General features: G+C 35.1%; 1 protein-coding gene across 2 annotated transcripts in view; it reads right to left on the reverse strand.

The window, feature by feature from the left end:
* The window catches only part of LOC145675755 (lamin-like), an 82,821-nt gene that overhangs the window by 38,931 nt on the left and 24,347 nt on the right, over positions 1-19,543 (reverse strand). For both annotated transcript variants that reach the window (XM_081746421.1, XM_081746411.1), the window contains exons 2-5: positions 12,970-13,102; positions 4,910-5,047; positions 2,546-2,728; positions 470-610 (exon numbers count right to left, since the gene is read on the reverse strand). In XM_081746421.1, the coding sequence (XP_081602547.1) occupies positions 470-610; positions 2,546-2,728; positions 4,910-5,047; positions 12,970-13,102 (595 nt within the window). The remainder of the gene's footprint in view (positions 1-469; positions 611-2,545; positions 2,729-4,909; positions 5,048-12,969; positions 13,103-19,543) is intronic.

Here is a 19,543-nt window from a genome sequence, read left to right on the forward strand (position 1 = left end):
TTCACCTGTCTGTGGAATTTTAACACTTCATACAATTTTTACTATTATATACTATACCCATCAAAATCTGTCTCATTAAAAATCCAATTTATTCGCGGTTTTCAGTACGGAGTTAATTCTCAATCACATTATATACTGTAAAAACATCAATTAATTAAAACATACTACCAAAAACACTCAAGAATATGCTTTTACTTACATAATATAAGTTTCACTTAAGAGATGTATCATTTGTCACAAACCTATTACGTTATTATGAAATAAAATGTTTAAATTACATATACTTACAAATTAATAAACATTCATCTGTAACAAACAACTAACCTAATAACTTCAATTAGATAAATGACACGGTATTTTGATTGACCACTAAACCAACATCTAAACAATGGATTGCACAATAGATACTACAACTTTAATAACGAGACACAAAGACATTTCTACACTGGAAAAGACGAAAATTTCGTACCTGCAATGCACCATTGGCTGACTCCAGTTCTCCAACCCTATTGCTAAGGATGTCTAATTTACTCCTGGACTGCCTGAGCTCTTCAACTGCAGCTGACGCAGCTCCACTATTTCTTTGGGCCTGATTTCTCAAATCCTTAATCTGAAATATATTCAAACCATTAAGAACTTCCGTAACAATCTCGTGGTTTTAATATTTTATTAAATAAAATAAAAAATACACACACAATTATAGAGACCATTTACTTCAATACCCCTGACAGACAGACAGACAAGACTATTATTAAAATAAAAAAAAATGAATGCTGGACTGTGGAGATTTGAACCACACCTGCCGCTTGTGTAACAATTTCTTACCACGTGAATTATCAGATACTTTCAATTTTTCCGCTTTCCAATTTATTTCCTAAATCCCTACTGCTCAGCCATCTGCAAAAAATTTGTAGAAGTAATACAACAACTGATGAAATTTTACAAGGATTCCACATAAGTGGCAATATTACTATAATTTATGCCTAGCTTTATTGGTAGAGTAAATACCAGTTACAATGCTTCAATGTAATCGCCCACGATGTCTACGACCTTCTAGTATACTTATGGAAGGCATCATACACCGTCTGCACGTCCATTATTTTGTTTTCTAGGGACCATCCTATGGCAGTGATGATGGTTTCTCTTGTGTCGTATTGCTTCCCGTGATGTAATTCTTTTATCTGAGTGAAACTATTACAATCGCATGGACTCATATCAGGGAAATACGGCGGATATTGAAGTACCTCCAATTGCCAATTACACAGGTGATTTTGAACAGTATTAGTCGTGTGACATCTGGCATTATCTTACAAAATGATGGGCATCATTATTAGTAGATATGCTGTTTTCTCTGACAGAGATAATACTGCAAGAAATCGAAGTAATTAGGCTGTATCAACAATCTGCTGTGACGTGCAAAATGCTACAGGTTTACCTTGTGTGTGTCGTTCCCAAAATGAACATCACCTACATATCACCACCTTGCGCAGGATCACTTGACGATGAGAATCAGTATGATTTTACTCATTGAGTTGCCGGTTCAAGCGTGATTCACACGAACGAATACAGGTTTTGTCCATACTGCCAATTTCTCTTAAGGAAGTTTGAACGAAGAACATTGTGCAGAATGTGGCGCACTGTTTTGTCTGCACCAACTCAAGTACAGTCCATCGAAAATCCGCTCCACCAGGGAAAAAAAAAAAAAAAAAAAAAAAAATCATCAATTTGGTGGTTCTAAGTTTGAGGTTGTTGTATGGAATGGCAGGAATGCCGTTAGGAAGTAACACCAAACTGAGAACGGTACAACTCAGCTTCTTTCTTTCCTGCTGGAAGTGGAGAGCAGATAAACTGCGCATGAGTTAGTCGCAGAATTAGGTGTATACAATAAAACCGTGCTTCAAATCCTACCAGGGATCTGCAAAACTGCATCACTGTAGGCAAATCACCGAAATGCAAACACAGCAATGATGCAATTGCATATGACTCGCTGCACAACTATGAGAAGGAAAGTGACAACTTCCTTGAAATCGTCACTATGGACAGCCTGACCAATACGACACAGCTTCATCACCACATGCTTCATGCAGTCCATGCAAACAATTCTGTACATTCCGATTACGTGCAACTTCAACTTTTGATTCTTGCACGTTGCTTCCTTTCAACCTCACATTAGGTATCTTTTAGGTGTTCGATATCTCCGCCTCTACTTCACGATACTGTGATATTTTTCTAAATAAGACAATTACTAGACACATTTGCGCGTCTTTCTGTTATCACCTGTGTATCTGACATGCTTCTCACCTGACAGCAGTGTTACCAGTTTTTATTTAGTCTAAGTAACCGAGTAAACACAAGGTATACTGTGTATGCACAGCATTCTAAACTCCTTTTAAATGCAGTTTCTTTTTTTTTTTTTTTTTTAATTCCATCATTATTCTGTGCCTACTGATACTTGCTGCAGAGAGGGAGTCAAAAAAAAAAAAAAAAAAAAAAAAAAAAAAGAGAGAGAGAGAAGAAGAATCTAAACCTTAATCACGTTACATACCTTGTTTTCATACAGCAGTTCAATCTCTTCCCTATTAGCTCTCATCTGGGCTTCATATTGGTCACGAAGCTCCTGCAAACTCTCCTGAAGTTTTGCTTCGTATTGTTCTGAAAGCCTTCCATCAATTTCACTGATTTCCACTTGTCGCCTAGTTCGGGTTTCTGTAAGTTCTTGTTGGTAAACCTAAAGGGTACAAGATCTTCATTAGTTATAAAGAAGCTGAAAATTATATAAAAGCGAAAACACTACCACAGTATAAAAATAAGTTAATAAAGGTATGGGCAACCGTACTTGACTTTTTCGCACCAATTTCATAAATCATGATATGTTAAAACATTTATTTATAGTATATGAACAAAATTATACGCCATTTTCAGAAAACTCTCAAGAAAACTCATCCCCAAGATTAATCAGTATTTGTGATTTTTTAAATGAAAAATGACTAATGCCATATTTTAGGGATATTAATGAAACGCTTATTTATGAAATATCAACAAGATTGCCTGAGTCATATTTAACAACAGAGTGCGAATAAATAAAGAATAAGAACTCTTCCCCAGGAATAAACTAACATACGGATCTTTCACGAAAAATCATTTAAACCACAATGTAGAATTGTTGATAATTTTTTTATGTATGAAAATTAACAAAATAGCCTCAGTCATTTTAAAAATAAAAAGTTCGAACAACTCTCACCTACGGCAAACTGCTAGTTTATTTTATTTTATTTATTTATTTTTTAGGATAATGAGTTATGCCACATTATAGGACTATTAGTGAAAATTTTATATATATATATATATATATATATATATATATAGTCAGTGAGGGTAAATATGAGACACCCTCAATAATCTATACAAATTAAGAGCACAGGCATTTTGGAATATCTTTCAGAATGTTCTGTCTACATTTTTAAGTTTCAGTTACAAAAGGTTTTTTTTTTTTTTTTTTTTTTTTTTTTTTTAATTAATAATTGGTTTGAAATCCTATCATTAACTTTTATATTTACTCGTGCAGTAATACCATTATTGTGAAACCAATGGGTGTTGGGAAGGTCGGCAGTTACAGGTTAAGTTGAATTTATCCCTAGGGCTTTTGTTTCTGTTACTTTAAAAAAAAAAAAAAAAAAATCTCATTTTGCTCGTATGGAAGCTAATTATGAGACGCATGCTGGAACCTGTCTCTGTATCCTAGTATGTTAAGTTTCAAAAAGCTGTATTCTGTAATTTAGGTAGCCCTATAATCTTGTTTCTTAGTAACTTTCAAAATTGTAGACCTACATTATTTTGTTGAAAACAGCCTAGCCTAGGCTGCATATCAACATACTAAAACAAAGAAACAGAAGTAGTCTAAGTTGTTTTTTATAGGGAACAGCCTAGAACTTGGTCTAAATTTGTTTCATAAGCCTGTTTTGTAACCTAATACTACCTAATATTGCTTATTAGCCTATAGGCCTATTGTAGTCAACTCTGAAGAATGATGGAATAACATCAATAGATATTTCCACTTTCTTTGTGAGTTACTTTCTTGCAACAGCCAAATATTTGTATATCTTTATGTAATAAACACAAAATAACGAAGACTTCTTTGTCTCACAATTTGACTCCTTCATATCTCAATATCACATACAGAAAGCTGGGGACAACAAGTGTTTCATAATTACCTACCGGGTGTCTCATAATTAGCCTTTTGAAGGAAAATTATAAGGCAGCACAAAGTTGACATTTACCGGTACTCATCAACTTATGAGACAAGAAATTTCTTGGAAGCAAATTGTTACTTCATTTGCTGCCTAGGTTAACTGTTTTCAAAACTAATGTAAGATGAGTAACATGGAAAAGTTGTGTAATCTGTCTCATAATTACCCTCACTGATCCTGTATGATGTATATTTAATGATATGAACAAAATCATCAGAGTCGCTGAGAAAATTATCCGAAAAGAATTGTAAACCCGAAATGTAAACCATTCCTTCTGTACTTCCCCAGCGAAACGACTCATACTATAATATGATATAGGGTTGTTAATGAAATATAAACTTTCTCATTAGAGCCATTTATGAGACAATAACATTTTTAATTTTCATTTTCCACACAACTCTCCTTGCTTTGGGGGTAGGAAGGAAATTGGGGGGGGGGGGGAGTGAAAAATCTTTGGTCCAGATATTTTGAACGATATGTATGACATCTAGATGAGTGTACGAACATCAGGACGAACGAAGAAGCGAGGAGACATTCAAAAATCACTGGACATCATAGGGAAACGGGAGGCAATGAAGCCTGTAAATCTGTTGAAATCTCGAATTAGATTTTTTCACAATCGCCATACTTTTTTCTCTGCTATCAAGACAATAGATACTAACCTGTTCTTTGAAGCTGAGTTCTTCTTTAAGGCTTTGAACATTGTTCTCCAAATCTACACGCGCCAAAGTTTCTTCTTCCAAGTGCTTACGTAGCTCATCCACTAATTTCTGTAATTTGTCACGTTCCTTCTCCACTTCCTAATAATAATAATAAAACTTCACATTAGTCACGGAATTATGAAAATACATCAATATGATTGTAACATTTCTCTTTCATATGACAATTTTAAATGTTATTCAGCCACTGAAACAAACTACATTAAGAACAGAAATCATTCAAGTTTGTAAACATTTTATTTTCTTTTTTTGGGTTTTGAGATAAAGATCAAACATATATAAATTCTACTTCTCTCTTTCAGTGTTACATAATACATTACCATTTGCGAGCGATATAGTAACAAAAGAGAAAGATTTAGTTCCATTTGGATACAGTACACACTTCGAGATGTAAATTAGGTATATTCCATAATCACACCATTATTAATTAGCATCTTTCTCATCAAATTATCTGCTGCATCCTATTTTGGAAATTTTAATAACTCAAATTTTATCATTTATGTTAGAATTGGTGCAATACCATTGTGATTTCCTGTCCTTCAGCTTTAAAATATATTAGCACATAGAAATGTGTCGTCAGATACGGTCACATGTCTATGTATTTGTGTCTGGGATTATATTTTCTTCTCACGAAAAGGCACAGGTAAGAATACAGTAAATTAAATTCTAAACTATTTTTATTCTTTGCTTGTTCTCTATTAAATGTGAACTGTTTTTATTTAGCAAATAGCACATGATAAAAAAAAAAAAAAAAAAGTATGAAACATACATTGATGACCTGATATGAAAAACTCGAAGATATAATAAAACTTATCTTACCTGTACATTCACTGAAAATTGGCCATCTGATTATTTTGATAGATATCACCTTTTTGAAGACTATTAGTATATGAGGGGTAAAAGGACTGAGTATTCCAGTGGAATTTAAAGCTAAATCGGAGGTATGTAACTTACAAGAAACGACACCTATACAACTGTCTAAATGAAGTTCCTAGACGAAGAGTTTTGGAAATCAATTCTTCCACTAGTTAAATTGACGGAAATCAATTATTGGTACGGCAACGTAAGTTAAAATTCTAGAAGTGCTGGATACCAGAGTAACTACCATATTATTTTCCTTACTTTACCGTCAACAGAAAGAGGAAAATACAGACGATTGAAAAAAAAAGTAGTAGACTTACAGAGTATGAGAATTCAATACTCACACTTGAAGTAGTACATCTATAGCTACAGGTAGCAATAAATTGATAGAATCGATTATAGAACCTGTTTCACGGACTCTGAATCCATATCAAAAAGCCATTACTCGCTATCCCTTACTGTTTTTGTATTGTGGCGATAAAGGTTGAAACCGAAAACCGTTAATTTGAACCACTTCCGGATTGAATAGTTAAGGGAGGAGACAGAACTTACTCTTGGAAAACTGAATCCATCACCAAAAAAATCTGCATCTAGATCTCTCTTACCATTTTTGCTTTACGGAATTTACGGAAATTTAAAGTAGGAAATTTCAACCACTTCCGGTTTTGGCAGAGCGTCGGGTTGTGATGGTATGTTCTCTTGAGACCCTGAATCGTTTGCAGAAAACCGCTTGCCTCTATCTATTACAATTTTCGTTCTATGGTGATAAATGTTGAAATCGGAAAAGATCAATCTGAACCACTTTCGGTTTGAACAGAGGGTTAATGAAGACGTAACCTATTTTCGAGACAATGACTCAATTGCAAAAAACCGCATCTCGATCTCTTATCGTTCTTGCTCTGTGGAAATTATGGGTTGTAATGACATGTTCTTTGAAATAGGAATTATAGTAGAGTAGGTATTACTGTTCTTAAAAATACTGAAGTTTTCTTTTTACTGAGACTTATTTCCAAAGTTAGCAAAAACCATGGTTTTTATTGAAAAAAAAAAATTTAAAACTTTTTTTTTTTTGTTTAAACCTTTTTTAATAATAATTTGCTTTATATATCACATATGGACAGAAATAAGTTTGTTTCGCCTTGGTATTATTATGCAATAACCAGGTTATGTTGGAAGGGGTCACATAAGCTTAAAGAGGAATCCAAGTCGCTTCTCGGCTTACATCCGAGAGAAACTGTCCTCTATTTGAACTTGAAACCGGAACTAATTGGCCACAAATTAAATACGTCTGCCGACTCACTCACGAAGGACTCCTGATAAAAATACGTTGTACTGATCTTTACATACTTGTTAACAGGGTTGGCTGGTTTAAACCAAAAAACGAAAAATGTTCGTAAAAGTGTAACTATTCGTAAAATCTTGATGAACACACATTTGTGGGTTATCACGTTTCATTCCCATATATTTGGTCTAGGAATTAATTCGTGCGGTTGGTACACACACATTGAAGCTGTAGTACAAACACAAAATACATAAATACCTTAAGAAAAATATTGTCCATCGCTAGCCACCACTTTCGCCCATCTGTCAGGCAATGTACGGATTCCGTGGCGAAAGAAGTCCTCATCCTTGGAAGCGATCCAGTCAGAGACCCATGTTTCGATATCTTCTGAAGAAGTAAACTGCTGTCCAATCAAATCGTTGTTCATGCAATCGAACAAGTAGTAGTCCGAAGGAGCAACGTCTGGTGAATACGGCGGGTGGGGTAAAACTTCCCATCCGACATTTTCTAAATAGGTTTTGACCGGTTTTGCGACATGTGGGCGAGCGTTATCATGTTGAACAATAAGTTTATCATGTCTGTTCTCCCATTCTGGTCGTGTTCTGGCCAGAGCTTGCTTCAAACGCATTAATTGTCGTCGATAACGTTCTCCATTCATAGTTTCACCCGGTTGCAACAGCTCATAGTACACCACACCTTTCATATCCCACCATATGCACAGCATAACCTTTGCACAGTGAATATCTCGTTTTGGTTGTGATGGACCTGGTTCACCTGGTTTCACCCAGGCCTTTTTTCGTTTAGGGTTCTCGTAATGGATCCACTTCTCATCACCCGTAATAATTCGATGCAGAAACCCCTTTCTGCTCTGTCGTTGAAGCAGCAATTCGCAAATGGTTTTTCGTCTTTCAACGTCTCTGTCTTTCAATTCATGTGGAACCCAATGTGACATCTTTGGAATCATTCCCATGGCTTTCAAGCGTTTGGAGACTGTTGTTTGATCAACGCCTAATGCTGATGCAAGTTGTTCCTGCGTTTGACACGAATCCTGCTCGAGCAATGCTGTCAATTCTTCGTCTTGAAATTTTTTTGGCTGTCCAGCTCGCTCTTGGTCTGCCAAGCCGAAATCACCACTTCTAAACCGTGCAAACCACTTCTGACACGTTCGCTCAGCTAGAGCATGGTCACCATACACTTCCACCAAAATACGATGACTTTCAGTCGCACTTTTCTGCATGTTAAAGTAATGCAGCAGGACACCCCGCAAAAACACTTTATCAGGCACAAATTGCGCCATGTTCACTTAACTACAAACTGGTGTTGTTGACGCTTTAATCCACTGCCCTATACTACGAACGATACGCGATGACAGGGGTTTGCAACACACGTGTGGATAAACGGAACTGTGGGACGCTCCGTTCGTTGCGCCATCTCTTGTCCACCTGCACGAATTAATTCCTAGACCAAATATTATTCGTACTAAATTCAGACTTAAATTCCCCATTCTTTACTCAAAAAGTTTATATTACAAAAGCAACTTTTTTTAACGTAACTTTATGGATGTTTCTTTTGTGATTTTTTAATATAGTTTGTTATTATTGTTATGCAACCAAAGGAAAATTCTAAACATTCCTTCGTTTTAATAATGTTTACTATTCATAAAATACATCGAAATGCCGTACTTTTTGGGGACGGGGGTCATAAACCCCACGAGAGGCAATTATTGAAATAAGAATCTTTGGTAACTATTTATTTATAAATCGGTCAGAGCCAAAGTGGACTCAAATAATTCGTATCTTTATTCACTTTCCTTACTGATATGCAAAGAAAGCCGTTATATTTCTTTAACTTGGACTAATAAAAGTCGTAGTGAACTGACTTGGACTAAATTAGTTCTTCTGTACTCTGTATTACTCTGAAATTGTCCATATGTAATTCTGTATAATGGTTCCACTTGTGCAATTGATCTTTTTGTCCTTCTGTCCTAATGACTCTTGACGATTATATTAACAAATATGTGAAAATCAGTCAACGTATTTTTATCAGGAGTCCTTCGTGAGTGAGTCGGCAGACGCATCGCATTTGTGGTCAATTAGTCCCGGTTTCGAGTTCAAATGGAGGACAATTTCTCTTGAATGTAAGCCGAGACGCGGTTAGGATTCCGCTTTAAGCTTATGTGACCCCTTCCAGCATAACCCGGTTGTTGCATACTAACACCAAGGTGAAACAAGCTTATTTCTGTCCATATGTGATATAAAAAACCGGGTTTAAACCAAAAAAAACGGGTTTAAACCAAAAAAACTCTGTTTTTTTGGTTTTTTCAATAAAAACCATGGTTTTTGCCAACCCTGCTTGTTAATGTAATTGTCAAGAGTCATTTCAGGACAAAAAGATTAACAGTTGCACAAATGAAACCATTATACAGAATTACATATGGACAATTTCAAAATACTGCAGAGTACAGAAGAATTAATTTAGTCCAAACTAGTTCACTAAGACTTTTAGGAGTCCAATTTAAAGGAATACAACTACTTAATTTGCACAACAGAAAAAAAAAAAGAATAAAGAAACGCACTATTTGAGTTCACTTTCAGGGTGGCCACTCATTTGGAATTTCAAAATTCCCTGACTTTTCCAGAAATTTTCCCGGTTTTCCAGAAAATGTCTAGAGAGATCTAAAATTGGTATATAATTGTTTTTCAAAGCTTAAACAGAAGCTACAAGTGAAATGCAATGTGGACTAGAGGATCATTATTAAAAAAAGAATCACAAAAAACACTAGCGAAGATAAATAGTCTAACTTTAATCATTACTTGCCCAATTTTCAATTCTCCTGTGTGTTTCCACTCCACTGTAACCAACTGCTGCACAGAACGAGAAGAGGAATGTCTATCCCTATCGCTTTCCAACCTTAAGCTTAATACTAGTCACAAAAGTACACACACTTACAGTCCACTACTAAAACACAAATTACTGGAACGAACACTACTTTACTGAAATGTTTTAAAACTTCAAATCACAGACTCCCAGTTCACTAAAATCAAACTGAAGTTAAGACCACATCCACTTAAATGTTTTAAGACCTCAAACCAATAATCTCATCATCAATTGCAGACAGTTTCTCCTTGACATCATTCAACAACTTCATTTTCTTCGCCTCGAGTTCAATAACTTTATCCTTAATGGCATTTCTCTTCTTCTGTTTCTTCTCTTCCTCTTCTTGATTCCTCATAGACTCAACATATACTCCATGAGCATTGCGGGCAGCATGGACAACTCTCTTTGTAATTGGAAACTTATCAATACCACCCACAGCTGAAATTTTATCATGCACCTGCCTGAGTGCAATTAGACTCAACTCGCTTTGATTTTCAATTAAACATTCTTTGTTGATTCAAAATCCCCTCTCCACACTAGCATTTCCATGAGATAAAATGAAGAGAAATTTCACAAAATCAGTCATATGTATTGAGCATGCGCCTAAATGCAGCATCTCCATCCAATGGTCATCTAATCTCTTACTTTTCCTGTCATAAGTCCTCATTGCTTCCAATACAAGCGGATTTTTAGCAAAAACTTTGAATTCACCTTGGATTTCATCAGCTAATGTTCCTGAAATCCAATTCTTGGATACTACAATTTCTAGGCAATTGGACAATCTCTTTGCAGCTACAGTGTCATCCATAACAAACACACTTGGATCCAGGAAAGAAATTGCTCTTGTCAGGTTGAATTTTAGAGGTGACCTGTCCATTATTTTCAGTATGAATTTCTGACATCCTGCGCGACAGTCTTGTCGAAATTCAAGAGTCTGTCTATCCGATACGGTATTGGCTTTTCGTATAGCATCCTTTGATGTGTACCCAATGTTTACAAACTTGGCTGGCTTTAAGTTTTCGCTATTATTGAAATAAATCTTAACCAATGGCCGGCCTTCCAAAACACTATCTTTCACAAAACGACCTGCAACAGACAATATTATGGCCTGGAGCGAGTTGTAAAGGAAAGGAGCTAATCGAGCTTCTCCCTGAAATTCCCGCAGGAAAGGTTCAACAGTTTTTGCTAATGTTGTGAAAAAGCCAAGTTTTGCACCAAGCAGGTTATCATTTGTGAAATGTCTTACAGTATCAAAGCTTTTGCACTGTGGTACTTTCTTCTCATCAACAGCCCACTGTACGTATTTCTTTACGTTCGGTAATATTTCCATCGCCCAGGAAGCAACGTCTGAATTTTCTGTCCATCTAATGCTGCAATTTTTTTTCGGAAACACAGAAGACCCTGTGCATCTTATGTAATCTGCACGACGAACTGGAACGTCTTTGAATAAATTATAAGACGCCCTTAGGAATTATTCTAATTTTCAACCTGTTGCTTGCCTGGCAGCTTTAAAAGCACAATTCATAGTATGCAGCCCACAACTTCCAATATCAAGAAGAATTGGATCTGAAGGTGAACTTGCAAGATCTTTCTGCAGGTCACTTAAAAATTTCAAGTTAACATGTGGGCCATCCATCGAAACTTGAACAATTTTCTTGAGGTCCAAACCTAAGATACCATTCTTGAAACTAACTTGAATGTCTGCTGACGTTGAATGTCCGCACTGAATTTAAATATCTTGCTGACACTTGGTTTCTTTCATTGTCCCAAAACCGAATCGTAAGGTCCATTTGCTGCTTTTGCGAGACTTTGTTAAAGCTTTCATCAAACCCAATAACATAATGCTTGCAAGCTTCTATTTCTTTGAGAAGATCACCTTTAAAAAGTCGTCCAAGACCATGAACGATAGTATAAGCTAACTTGGTACGTTGTAATTGCATATTACTACAAATTTCGCTATCAGGGAACATGAGCTTGAAATTTGTTGCCAGTCAGGAAGCAGATCGGAATGACAAGTGTTCCATTACTGCCTGCAAACACTACAGAACTTCAGCTTTAGTTACTGACTCAGACACTAGAAACGACTTCATAACATTAGCATGTTTATTTTTAATAGATTCTTCGGAAGCCACCAGCATCTCTTTACTTACAACCAGTTCTTCAGCGGGACAAGAAGGACCTGGATTCTGACCATATGAAGAAAGAATATGAAGTATGCGCAGCCCAAACCAGCAGAGCTAGATAAACGAAACCTGGAACGAAGGAGAGATCTGGGGGCGAAGCCCCCAGTAACCAAAGCTATTTTGTATATAAATAAACCGGCTAAATGGCTAGGAATACAGTAGAACGTAAATTTTCCCCCGAGTAAAAATTCCCGGTTTTTCATCAAAATTCCCTGACTTTTCCAGAATTAAAAATTTCCCTGACTTTTCCCTGTTTTCCAGGTGAGTGGCCACCCTGACTTTGTAACTGACCCATTTATACATAAATAGATACCAAAGATACTTCTAATTTCAATAAATGCCTCTCGTGGGGTTTACATACCCCCCAAAAAAGTATGTCATTTCGATGTATTTTATCAATAGTAAACATTATTAAACGAAATAATATTTAGAATTTTTCTTTGATTGCAATTGCATAACAATAACAACTGTAAAAAAAAAAAAAATAGAAAAGAAACATTCATAAAATAAAAAGAAAACAACAAAAAGTTGCTTATGTAGTATCTCTGAGTAATGAACGGGGGAATTCAGGTCTGAATCTAATACGAATAATATACGGAAGTGAAACGTGATAACCCACAAATCTGTGTTCACACTTACACTTTTAGGATTTTTTTTTTTTTTTTTTTTTTTTCGTTTTTTGGTCACCGAACCCTGCTTATTTCACTAATAGTGTGTAATTTATGCACATGGCTCTCGCTTTGAAAACATAATCTAGACTTCAGAATGTAAAACAAGTATATACCTATTTTAAAACCTACCTTCAATTCGTCAGCTGCTCTCTTTCGGTCTGATTGTGCTTGATTATATTTGGCGGACAAATCTGCAACTCTACTTTCGTAAATAGTTAAATTTTTCTCTGCATTATTTAGGTCCTTCGTCTTCTTATCAAGTCTGAAAATAAAATATTTAAAGTAAGTACTTGCAAACATCATGCTGAACATAAACAAACGTGAAACAAACTGAACACTGAAGTGGCAAGCACTCTCAACCCGTGGGCAAAAGCCTAATCATTTCAGCTGCTAATAACATGATCAATTCTCTAGGTTTGTTATCGTATCACTCGTAGCTCCACTAGTAGAGCATCAGCGAGGTAAATCGAGTTTCTGCAAACCCAGTGACCATATCAGTATCTCATACACATTGGTATAGAATGAAAAATCTTTAATTTACACTCACTGTACTTTATTTTACTATTTATAATAAAAGTTTAAGACAAAGTTTTTCTACTTTTTAAAGTCGGGAAACCACCTCGCAAAATATTAAATAATTACGTGACCCAAAAGTATAAACAAAATTTATATTAAGTTCTTACTCTAGGAACTAAATAACTGTAATTAACCTGATACTGACATTTAAAGGCAAATATTTTTATACTCATAAACCGTATGTAAAACAGGCTTCTTTTTAAAGCTAGGAATGTTATGTTCAATCGAGATTAACTTCTAACGCAAATCTGACTTGGTTTGTGTTCTTAGTTTGAACTCTATTACCAGTCGATATACTCGATCCCGGAAGACTTTTGAGGTTAGTTATCCTGAGTGATGTTTCTCATTCACACCACGCAAATGCCAGGATGGTACTTAATATGAAGGTTCTAGGTCGTGTCCTTCCTTTCTCATGTAGTGCGTACGTCAAGGACGTCATTCCTCACAAATGACGGACTAAAATGGTCATAGATGCCGAAAGTCCAGAACAGGGTTCCTACTGATCTGGAGAAATATAATTCCCTGATTTCTCCCTGACGTTTGGCAAGACATTTCCTGACTTTCATGACAAGTGTCGGATGATTTAAGAAATAAATAACGGTGAATATTTATATGAGAACATTTATTTTATACAGACAAATAATAATAAATTGCTAATACGTACATTTCACTTACTACGCATAAAAATCTGAGTAACGTTCCATACTGTGATCATCAATGGTTGGCCAAACTGAAACTGGTGTACAATTAATGTCAGAAAGAATATATTTTACAAAATTTCCCTGGCTTTCCCTGATTTCCAATTTCCCCCCCCCCTGAGTTCCCCCTGACTTCCCTGACCAGTAGGAACCTTGCAGAAATGTAACCCCTTATTCCCTAACTAATTTGAATTCAAGATAATCATCTTATTTCGTTTGTTAGTTTGGAATTAAACGTTCCTTTCAGCACCGAAGCTATATGATACGTGGACCCCTATGTTAAACATAGAATACGAACTATATGAGCTTCCATCGGAAATCGAACTCGGTTCTCGCTAATCTCAAGAATTTCATCTTGTTCCATCCAAACATACAGAGTGATGACAACAACTAATGCCTTATCCGAAATTTTACAATATTCACCTGTTAATGATATAAGAAATACAATTAAGCTAAATGTAAGAGTTTACTCTATAGTAAAGACTTCGCAATCCATAGGTTCAGAGTCACCGTTCTAAAATCACATGAAAAAACAGAAGAAAAAAGCATAAATTGATAATGGCACGCAACTACACTACTTAAGTTCTACCCGGTTCAAAGAGAAGCACGGCTGCCTGTCCTAGCGTGAGTATATTACGTGACAATAAATCACAAAGATAAAAATCTTACGCGCTTGATAAACGATCGATGGGCTTCCGAATTCCAGAACTAAAAGTCTTTAATGTTATAGTATAGTTCTTTTCATACCCCAAAAAGGTCAATAAATTTATAAGAAAACATCGATCAGAAACAATTAATCAAGACGCACTCCAGACAGTAAAACAAACAAACTTTACACAGCCAATTCATTTGTACGTCTGGTATTTTGTATTGTACATTTCTCAAAATATTATTGCGCGCCTGAATTTTTCTAAGTTCCTTAAAATTATGAGTTTGGCAACAACACACTCGAAGTAACGGGAGAGGAAGTCATAAGAAAGAAGAAGAAAAAAAACGAGTAGTGAAGTCTTCCCAACACATCTTATTGATTGCTTTTTGAAATATTCAGGTCCTATTCCATTACTTAACACAATGTTAGTTTTAAAGCAAAATAGTACACTGGTGAATGTACAAAATTTGTTTAGTTAAGGAAAACTTTTTTTTTACCCAAAACAAATCGTATATATATTTTTAAAAAAAGAGGAGCAGGAGGATTTTAAGAAACTCCCTCGATATCAATATAACTGAAAGGTAGATCCAGTTTATTTCGATAGCCATGTGTTTAGTTGGAATTCAAAACTTTTAAACCTGGTTGAAATCCCACTGAGTGCTTTTATTTTTTTACTTGAATCCACCGTTCTTAGTGAATCCACTGTTCTTAGTTTACAATTTCTGATTTTATGATTCATTTCCTTCTTGTACGGCAAGAATAACTGAGAAGTTACAAAATAAATAAATAAAATCCCCCAGTGGAATTCGAACGAGGTTCAAAAGTATTAAATCACCACAAAAAGAAACAACTTAACATGCATGGGTATCAAATAACTACAAAGCTTTGCTCAAGTTGTATAGATAGATAACGAACATCTTAACAACCCTCTTGTTTCTTAAAAAAATTTTGTGCTTAAAAGATTGTTTTAACTACAACCAAATTTTCTGCATTTGCCAAAGTACTATTCTCTCAAAGTGCGATTACGTTAACAGAAGAGAAGCTGTGTGTTTGGAACAGCGAACTGTGCACTCTGTTCAAGTCCCGTTATTATTATTTTTTTCTTGTGACTTCTATTACCTCGACTGCGTTGTTGCGAAACTGACAATTTTAAGGCACTTGAAAAAAATTCAGGCGCACAATTATACTTTGGAGAAGTGTACAGTCCGCAGCAAAAAACCTGCAACATGAGCATGTAAGTTTATTGTGAAATTACGCCTAAAAGCGCACTGAATCAACATAACGTCTAAGTGGCACGAATCACGCCAGGAGAAACCTTGGCGTCCTCCCTTGTACACTTATTTTGGAGCAAAAGACTTCGTCGTTTCACAATAAACTTACAAACTCATGTTGCAGGTTTTTTTGCTGCGGACTGTACATTATGAAATATCAGTGACGGATCTGCAGGGAAGTCACACTGGTAAAAAAATAAATAAATAAATAAATAAATAAATAAATATTACTGCTACAAGCAAAGAGAAGAAAGCTTACCTAAGTATCACTTGTTGTATATACAGTTTTCTGAAGCTATATGAAGCTTTCTTTCCTTAGCTTGTTTTGATGAAATTTAATTTCTTTTTATCTATGTAGCTCAAAAGTCACTACTGGCGACAACTGCCTTTTTAGATTTGATTTCGTAAGGGAAGAACGGAAACAACTAAATTACCTAACTGTATTCGAATCTCAAAATATTTTCCTTTCTTAAACTTTTTTGGGGGGGAGGGGTGACTATATGTGAAGCAATCCTGAAATAACGAATACTGCAACTACTGGTAATTTTAAGGCAATTAATTACTCAACTAATAATTCTTTGCGCTACAGGAAAGGTTATGGTCGGCCATATGACGTACATTCAATTGAGTGATACATCATCAGCACATTTACTTCCACTTTCAGCCACGGCTGTGCGATACTTACTTATATTCTCCACCATTATTTTTCGTAATTTCAATATTTTCCAATATTTTGATACCTTTGTACATTTGTTATCTGATATTTTAATAAAGGGTGGCCCAAAAGTAGGTATACAGTCCCATCCCGTATCTTGTATCATTTCTTATTGTTATCAAACGGGTAGACCTAGTTTCTTTATTATTTGATCTTAACGTGTTTTTACTTATAACTTAAGACCGAAACAGTCGAAGTAAATAAATCCATAAACTAGAATGTTATACTTGATCAATACAGGGGTGTATACCTACTTTTGGGCCATCCTGTATAGTCCTCCCCGCTGGTCTAGTGGCTAGCGCGTGTGCCTTTAGTGCATGTGGTCTCAGGTTCATTCCCGGTGGGAGAACACAAATAATTTCACACTAATGCACTTTCTTCAATCATCCGTCTCCTTTAGCCTAAAGGGTATAACCGCCATTTCGATATTTCGATTATTTTATCGATACTGATATCCATATTCAAATCCAGATATCGCAAAGCGCTACTTCCAGTCTTATTATTTCAGGTACTATAAAACCAAGTCCGCCACCTGTTAAAGTATAGAGATCCTCAATTGCTTTACGACGCCGAGTCAATAAATATGATCCCACCGGCGATCGATTCTGGAAGCATACGCGCTAATCATTTGGTTATACTCGAGGGCAGAATTTAATTACACACGCATGCTATTTTCATTATATAGGCTACGTTCTTTAAGAGTCAAATCTTTGAACTTAAATTTCACGCACTTTCATACTAATCAGAGCACTGAAACTATGTACAGATACATAAAGCCGATGAGAATACAATATTTTCATATAATTTTCACTGTAGCTTGTGTGTTTCTTTCTGCAAAATTAATTAGGTTATCTTCTCTAACTGTATATCCTATTCCACTGTGCAGTTAACAGTGCTCAGAAAGTAGCGTGTACAGTATAACAATCAGGATATTTTCGTTACTTAATTTTGTTTCTCATAGCGAAACTACAATAGACTAAGAATTGATTAGAGAAAAATACCTTTAAAAAATGCAAAAGGTAAAAATGAACTAAACAGGAGAAAATTTCTTTGGTGGAGTAAAGAAATGACAATAAGATAAAGCACTGGGCGTGAGTTAATGTTAAGTGACGTCATTCATATGCATAAGAACTGTAGCTCTTAAACTTAAGAAGAGTCTCAATGTTTTTAATCGTATTGCCATTTCTTTATTTTACCTCATCGAAGAAATTATTTTCTCCTTTCATATTTTATGGTCCCGCGTAGTATAGTTGCTAAGATCTTGCCTTTGGTGCAAACACACGTAGGTTTGATATCCAGTGGGGACACTCGGTCGAAAAGAATTTTCAAACCAGCCATCCTGAGTGAGACTTTCCCTGAGTTTTCTTCATTCTCACAAGTTAAATATCGGGATGGCTGGTTACAGGTCCGACGCCACTTCTCTCCTTCCTCAGATAATGTCATCCCTCATACGTGACTTGCTTAAGGGCATAGATGCCGGTAATATCAAAAAATATGTATAAATAAATAAATAATATATATATATATATATATATATATATATATATATATATATATATATATATATATATATATATATATATATATATATATATATAGCGTTGTTTTTAAAAGTTTTTTACGGTAATTATTTACAGTCCACATTAAACACCCACTGAACTGCTTTGTAACTAATATGTAATATTTAAACTTGTGTGCATTAAATTAAGCATTGCGAAGATTGGCATTGCAGCGTTCAGAGGAAAAAGAATATTTTTAAAGCTACTTACAGACACGCAAAGTTTAATTAAGTTAACCTGTTACCACAAATTCTCCTTACTGTACACGCGTTTTCGACACGCAAAACATCTGACGATTACTGATAAAGAAATCGGATGCTTTGGAAAACTATTTTATATAGCTGAACAGAGAAATTAAAATCAAGATATACATAAATGATGAAAAACAGAAAATGACAAAATACTATACTGTATTGACATTTTTAAATATATTTTATTTATCGAATGTTCTGCACGAAGAAAGGTTCTGGCCCATTTACATAATGAAAATAGTAAAGCAGCAGTACGGTTCACTGACATTTTTAAATATATTTTATTTATCGAATGTTCTGCACGAAGAAAGGTTCTGGCCCATTTACATAATGAAAATAGTAAAGCAGCAGTACGGTTCACATAGATACAATCTTGTTCAAAAAATCCTGCCTCCTCTCTATGCTTCACAAGGTCATACTTTAGCAGCCATTACATATGAAGTTTAAATGTTTTGACACTAAATAAAGTCTCAATTGGCAATAAAAATTAAATTTGATTTAATTGCTACTGTGCACACAAATACAGGGCTTTTCAAAGAGAAGTAGGTGGTCTGGTTATTTTTTTAACAAGACTATACAAAGAAAACTAGAAACCAAGTAGTTGAAATGACAGGGTATATTGAGAATTTAGCAATGCCACATTTAGTGGAGGTTCCTGAAGCCGCTGATCACATATGTGACATCTACAGAATTATGGCCCCATTACAGATATTAACTTGCGTAAGTCAACTGCTATTCCTACTATAAAACGAATTCTGATTTCATATAGTGTCTAGAAATAAAATGTTGGTAAGATATACCTTATTTTTTTAAACTAAATCATTTTTTTCTCTCTCTCTCTCTTTTGCTTTAAGAACATAATAAAATAAGGAGCTAATCAACGTAATTATTCTTTTACTTTTCAGATTAAGAGATCTCTGGTCATATTGTCATAGCAACACTCGAAGTTAGCTTTTTAAAATCCTGTTTATTTTATTTTATTTT

Source organism: Thermobia domestica, chromosome 2 (genome assembly GCF_964235325.1).
Source record: "Thermobia domestica chromosome 2, izTheDome1.hap1.1, whole genome shotgun sequence".
In the NCBI taxonomy this organism is placed as follows: Eukaryota; Metazoa; Arthropoda; class Insecta; order Zygentoma; family Lepismatidae; genus Thermobia; species Thermobia domestica.